This window comes from Micropterus dolomieu, linkage group LG18 (genome assembly GCF_021292245.1).
Source record: "Micropterus dolomieu isolate WLL.071019.BEF.003 ecotype Adirondacks linkage group LG18, ASM2129224v1, whole genome shotgun sequence".
Lineage (NCBI taxonomy): Eukaryota > Metazoa > Chordata > Actinopteri > Centrarchiformes > Centrarchidae > Micropterus > Micropterus dolomieu.
The window spans coordinates 627,249-634,237 of NC_060167.1; the positions used below are offsets into that span (position 1 = coordinate 627,249).

General features: G+C 43.8%; 1 protein-coding gene across 1 annotated transcript in view; it reads right to left on the reverse strand.

The window, feature by feature from the left end:
* LOC123956936 (poly(rC)-binding protein 4-like) overlaps window positions 1–6,989 on the reverse strand; it is a 62,020-nt gene that overhangs the window by 6,715 nt on the left and 48,316 nt on the right. Inside the window, exon 10 of the mRNA XM_046029507.1 lies at window positions 4,932–5,101. Coding sequence (XP_045885463.1) covers window positions 4,932–5,101 — 170 coding nt within the window. The remainder of the gene's footprint in view (window positions 1–4,931; window positions 5,102–6,989) is intronic.

Consider the following 6,989-nt stretch of genomic DNA (forward strand, 5'->3'; position numbering starts at 1 on the left):
AAACCCAGTCAGAGAGCTCAAGTCCCGCCCCACGTCCATCAGAAACCCAGTCAGAGAGCTCAAGTCCCGCCCCACGTCCATCAGAAACCCAGTCAGAGAGCTCAAGTCCTGTCCCAGGTCCATCAGAAACCCAGTCAGAGAGCTCAAGTCCCGCCCCACGTCCATCAGAAACCCAGTCAGAGAGCTCAAGTCCTGTCCCAGGTCCATCAGAAACCCAATCAGAGCTCAAGTCCCGCCCCACGTCTATCAGAAACCCAGTCAGAGAGCTCAAGTCCTGTCCCAGGTCCATCAGAAACCCAGTCAGAGCTCAAGTCCCGCCCCACGTCCATCAGAAACCCAGTCAGAGAGCTCAAGTCCTCTAACTGCACTAGCTGCATGTAAAGAAAGATGAAACTAAACTGACATAAAAAGAAAGCTCTCTTCCAAAAAGGAAATGGTTAGGGCGTCAAAAGAACGAATACTTCACCCACAAACTGTCCAACGGTTTAGACGTCAGCAGATAATTACAGTAGCTAAAATCTTCACATTTTATTTTTAGATTTTTAGCGCGTGTACGGATCATCGACCATCAGCACACAAAAGATATCCATCAGAGAAAAATGACCATCGGAGTTTAAAACCTTAAAATAATATCCAGCTCTCGCGTGGTGTTTGTCAGAGGTGAAAGGCTGTTCAGGCCAAGAATTTAAACTACTGTAGTTTTTCAGTTTTACAGAAAAATAAAAACAATTCTGCGGCAGCCATCTTAAATGGATCAGCCAAATAAATGACTGGAACAGAAACAAGTTGTGGCTCCTTCCCTTTCTCTGCTCACTGTAGAGTTTGTGTCTGACAGGTTCCCTGATTGCACAAGAAGATCCCGAGGGAGCGCGCTCCAAGGCGTGAATAATCAACTGCAGATAAAAGGGGCTCCCCAACGGATCAGAGCCTCCATTTGTCTCAGACAAAACCACACAAAGCCAATGCACTGTTCTGAGGTCTGCACTAGAGAGGCAGGCGACGTCTTAGATGGCCACTGTGAGGTAACGTTCTGATAATCAATATCTAATGTTGGGGCTGATGCAGATGATGACATACTAAGCTCCATTAGGGACCAGACTGAACAACACGTTCCCACTCCCAACTCCTCACATATGGACGCTTGGTCAAGACCCTTTAGCGTTACTTTTCTACGTTTAGGGCTCCGCGGTCAAGTTAGCAACAGTAAATATGTAAAACTAGTGGTTAATGTTGTAAAAAGTTTGGTTAGGTTTATTAGACCCATTGTTTGGGTTAAAGTAACGTTACTTACATGACTTAACTTACGTAGGTTAAATAACGTTACTTAACCTTAAATGGTGACTTTTCGTTTTACAAAGTAAATGAAAACCCGTCTCACATTTACATTTATTCATTTAGCTTTTATCCAAAGCGACTTACAACTGCTATTTATGTCAGAGGTCGCACGCCTCTGGAGCAATGAGGGGTTAAGTGTCTTGCTCAGGTCTCCACCAAAGGCATGTGTCTTATCCACTGCTCCATCACCTCCCGTCTCCTGGTTTAAAGTCCTGTTGTAGTAGTAGTGAAAGTAATATAGTAACGCAAGTTACTTTTATTACGCAGTAATAAGTATTATTATTATTATTATTAGTTATTACTAAGGAGTAATAACTAAAAAATTATTACAATTTCTGAGTAACTTACCCAACACTGTCCATATGTGACGACTTGAGTGAGACCACGTTGGACTGCAGGTGTACCTTGTTGTAGAGCCCACAGACGACTGCCGCAGCTTTGTTTTAGCCTGTTTCCTCTGCTGGAACAACATTTCCTGTCCCAGTGTGCAGAGAAAGGGAACAAGCCACAACTTGTTTCCAGCCAATTAAGATGGCTGCTGCAGAATTTTATTTGTCTTAAAAATGAAAAACTACAGTAGTTTAACTGGATTTTGGAAACCGCAGAATGCAAGGAAGGCCTTGAAGCAACGTGTTGACAAAGATGCATGAGATGTGCAGGAACCACCACGGCTGTGTTTGATGTAAGAGGTGAACTTCAAACAGTCAAATCCTGCTGTGATGTTTGGGGCCCATGGGTAATGAAGCCTTGGTGCTGAGGATCACGGCTTCCTGTGGTAACTAGAACTGGATCTACACATTTAAAGGATAATTTCAATGCATTTCTTTCCTGCATGAAACTTTTTCAAAGCAGATTTAAAAAAGAATGCCATTTAAAACCTATTTAAATCCCTGTTTACTGGCTTTCTGTCTGCTCCTCCTTCACTGCATTTGCTGCTGCACTGCTGCAGCTGTCAGTTAGTGGCATCGCATGAAACCGGCAGCAGGAATGTGTGTCGCGTCCTCATGTGCACGCACAGCACGGATAAAGATACTGATTTGCATCTTCTCAGTGAAGCTGCATCCTGTTTCATCACAGAGAACATGAAGCGATTAGTCCATCTCGCTGTCAATCAATAAGTTTAATTTATTCATTTAGCTGACGCTTTTATCCAAAGCCACTTACAATTTCTGTATATGTCAGAGGTCAAACGCCGCTGGAGCAACTAGGGGTTAAGTGTCTTGCTCAGGGACACATTGGTGTCACAGTGGACTTGAACCAGGGTCTCTCACACCAAAGGCATGTGTCTTATCCATCCAAGTTACTTTCCAGCACTGATGCATGTATCTACTACAGCAGCACTATCTGTGATGACATTTCATGCAGCTTCCAGCATTAATTCAGCTGCTGTTCTGAGGTCAGCTGGTGAGAGACAGCAGAAGTCTTATCTGTCTGTTGACTGATTAAAAAAAATCTAAGGGATTCGTCTCGGACACCTCGGCGTCAGACTCTCACCTTCCCTGCCCTGACATTTCAGACTGAATGAGGCTGACCCGCCGTACGTGTGCTTTACACTCAGTGTGTGGGGGATTCACCAGCCTATTCTCCCTGCTGTCAGCTGCAGGACGAGTACAGAGTGAAATATCAATTTCACCCAGAGTCCAATCATAAATTTGCATATTCATGGTGGTGGTGGCTTGTATTAGACCTGCCTGGCAGTCTGGATCCTGCGTCTCTCATATTAAACGTCCGTGTGAAGGAGGCACTTTCTCTTTATCATGTCAAGCTTCTTGTGTGATGAATCCTACAGATGTACGATCTGGAGTGCACGTCATCCACAGCACAATAAAAGGTTCAGTTCTCTTTGCCGCCGTTGTTTTAAGAGCCACTCAGCTTTACTCAACAACATCTACTGCTGTGTGACAGATTCTGCAACAACCAAATCTAGCATTTTTCATCCAACTTTTACACTTAAAGGGCAGACAGATGAGCTTTTACATAAAAATGAGTGATCATTTTATCCATATATTGTCACAAAAATATCGGTGGCAGGGATTTTGAGCTTATTAGATAAACATCCAGACTGTTAGTGATGCTAAGAACAATATTGCCATCACTGTTTGTATGTTGTGAATTTCTGTTAATGATATTTATGAGTCATAAACTGCTATGGTAATAAAAACACTATGTACGTCCTCACTGTGTGAAGGCTGCAGATGTAAAACATCATTTCCCCACATAAATAAACTGGTGTTTCTGAAATGTGCAGCTGTGGGTGGGCTGATCATGTGGAGATGAAAAATAAGGCAATCAAACTTCATTTTGTATTAATTACCATTTGTGTATCATCATCATCCTTTATTTTATTTTCCTGTTTATAACCTTTCATTTCATGCTTTATTGTAAAGCGTGAGCACTAAATCAGTCATTTCCTTTTGGACATTATAATTACTGAGACATCACCGCCGATAATGATTGACAGGTACATGTGATGAATTAACGACGCGGCCCTGGTCACCTGTAATCACAGGTGCTATGGCCATTTAATAAAAAAGTCGTGACACGATCGATGAAGTTTTACTTCTTCTTTGCCGCATTTTTCATTGACGGGTCTGAAGCCTGGTGGAGCAGGAAGTATATTGATTTGTAAACAGCTGACTGATGCCGGGCTAAAACTATATGATGTCAGCCTCTCTGTAACAGATATCTGCATATGAACACAGAATCTGTATCAACCAATCACGTTTAAAGTAAAACTGGCTAGTAAAACTGGCTTTAAAGCACCGAGCCAACCAATCACAGGTCATGCTGTCTGTGTCGCCACGACGTGTTGTTACATTTTTGGGGAGGTGCGTGTCATGCTATGGCGTTGGGGACTGGGCTACATGTAGGGTACGGCGTAGCCTCGAAACAGAAGTAGAAATCAGGCATGCAGGTAAACAGTCCGTGTGGAGAGCAAGAGGCGGAACATATTAACCCAAATGAAATCTCAGAACACGTCGGCTTCTCGTCTGACAGCATTTCGCTTTTTATCAATCTCTATCTTTATTAGCTTTTGATCTGCCTACAAATGGTCGGTACCGAGCACCTCCTTTCTGATGACATCACGCAGGTAAGCTAGGATTGGCCGGTGACCAACGTGTGCAGTCTGTCATGTCTCAAAGAAATTTTGACTCTACGACCTCCTAATCCGACACAGCGACCATCTTTAGAGACTGAATACTGTGGGAGGGGGCACGAGGACTTTCCACAGCCTGATCTGCTTGAACAAGTATTTGTTGTTATTCTAAGATGACGTCCAGATCATTATAAATATGAACCAGAAACAAGACTTTGACACGGCGGCTTTGTATGAGTCCAGCGTTCTCCGTTATTCAGTGCATGAGATGATGGGACGTAATGATTTGGGTTAGAAAGCTGAACAGAGTTGTTTCATTTAATCTGAGCTCTGTCTCTCTCTGGGGGAGACGTGAGTGAAGTTAGTGGAAGATGAAAATCTAACTCCAACAGTAGCTGCACTGTACTGGATCTAATGTTTGTCCTTTTCACTTCAGACCATTAAGTGGGTCATGTGGTTCTGAGGTCTTCAGGTCCGTCCCTGTAGCTTGGATGCTTACCATGAGGTGATCAGGTACTGAGCCAGGTTGATGGCTATCGGTGTGCCGGTGATGGTGACGTGACGGTCACTGGTGCTGTCAATCTGACTGCCGATCTTGATCTGAGCCCCCGATACCTGCCGGATCTCGTTGATCTTGGTGCCCTGGCGACCGATGATTGAGCCAATCAGCTGTGGGGAGGACGAGACATTAAAAGAGTTAACCTTTGCTTCTGCATCATTTTGCATTTCTCAAAGTGAGGACTGGATTTTCAGTGAATGTTCTTGCTTTGACCCTCATTTATCTTTTACCAGCCGGTCATCAGGTCTGTCTGTCCATGTAGGAATGAATCTTTAAAAATTTGTGTATGACTTGTGTAATTCTTATTCAACGTGTCAAAAATAAATTAGCATTCTGAAAACATCCATGCTAGCAGAAAAGTAAAGTTATTACAGTTCATCCGGAGGGGAACATGAAGGTCTGAACCACATTTCATGGCAATCCATTAAACAGTCATTATGCAAAGAAAGTGATGAACAACCCTGAGAACAAACTGCCGGCAGAGTAACCAGAGAAGCTCTGTTGTGACTGATTAGCACTAGCATGTTCCCAACTGGCTAGCGTGTACAGCAAGCTAATAGACAGCATACCTTTATGGTACATCAGGTTATTATCACTCGAGTTTGCGACTTCAGTCGCACACACAGTGACTTCAGACTCGACTTGAGACTCGTCCTCAAAAGACTTCCGACTCGACTCGGACTCGAGGTGTGGGACTCATAAACGTTTATTTTTAGGAAACTTCTGATGAGCTTGCTGTTATTCCCTCCCTGACAACGAACACCGCAGCTGCTGAGCCATTCATCATAAACTTTGGCTTTAAAACTTCATCCAAAAAGACCCACACAAAGAAGAATGCAACATAGGTTAGTAACCTGAGGTTAGTGAACATGTTTAGCTCAGGCTTGGCCATCTAACATTAGCTTGCTTCTTGCTTTAGCTACGACTGTCGTTCGTTATGAAAGGATGAATGAGCGTTCGTTTACTTGCCAAACTTGTGGTGGTCGATTAATGTAATCACTTGAGACATGATTTGGACTCTAGCTCAGAGACTTCAGACTTGGACTCCAACTCAGAGACTTGAGACTTGGACTCTAGCTCAGTGACTTGAGACTTGACTTGTACTCTAGCTCAGAGACTTGAGACATGACTTGGACTCTAGCTCAGAGACTTGAGACTTGGACTCTAGCTCAGTGACTTGAGACTTGACTTGGACTCGAGCTCAGAGACTTGAGACTTGGACTCTAGCTCAGAGACTTGAGACTTGGACTCTAGCTCAGTGACTTGAGACTTGACTTGGACTCTAGATCAGAGATTTGAGACATGACTTTGACTCTAGCTCAGTGACTTGAGACTTGACTTGGACTCGAGCTCAGAGACTTGAGACTTGACTTGGACTCTAGATCAGAGACTTGAGACTTGGACTCTAGATCAGTGACTTAAGACTTGGAACTTGGACTCTAGCTCAGTGACTTGAGACTTGACTTGGACTCTAGATCAGAGATTTGAGACATGACTTGGACTCTAGCTCAGTGACTTGAGACTTGACTTGGACTCTAGATCAGAGATTTGAGACATGACTTGGACTCTAGCTCAGTGACTTGAGACTTAACTTGGACTCTAGCTCAGAGACTTGAGACTTGGACTCTAGCTCAGTGACTTGAGACTTGACTTGGACTCTAGCTCAGAGACTTGAGACTTGGACTCTAGCTCAGTGACTTGAGACTTGGAACTTGGACTCTAGCTCAGAGACTTGAGACTTGACTTGGACTCTAGATCAGAGATTTGAGACATGACTTGGACTCTAGCTCAGTGACTTGAGACTTGACTTGGACTCTAGCTCAGTGACTTGAGACTTGACTTGGACTCTAGATCAGAGATTTGAGACATGACTTGGACTCTAGCTCAGTGACTTGAGACTTGACTTGGACTCTAGATCAGAGATTTGAGACATGACTTGGACTCTAGCTCAGTGACTTGAGACTTGACTTGGACTCTAGCTCAGAGACTTGAGACTTG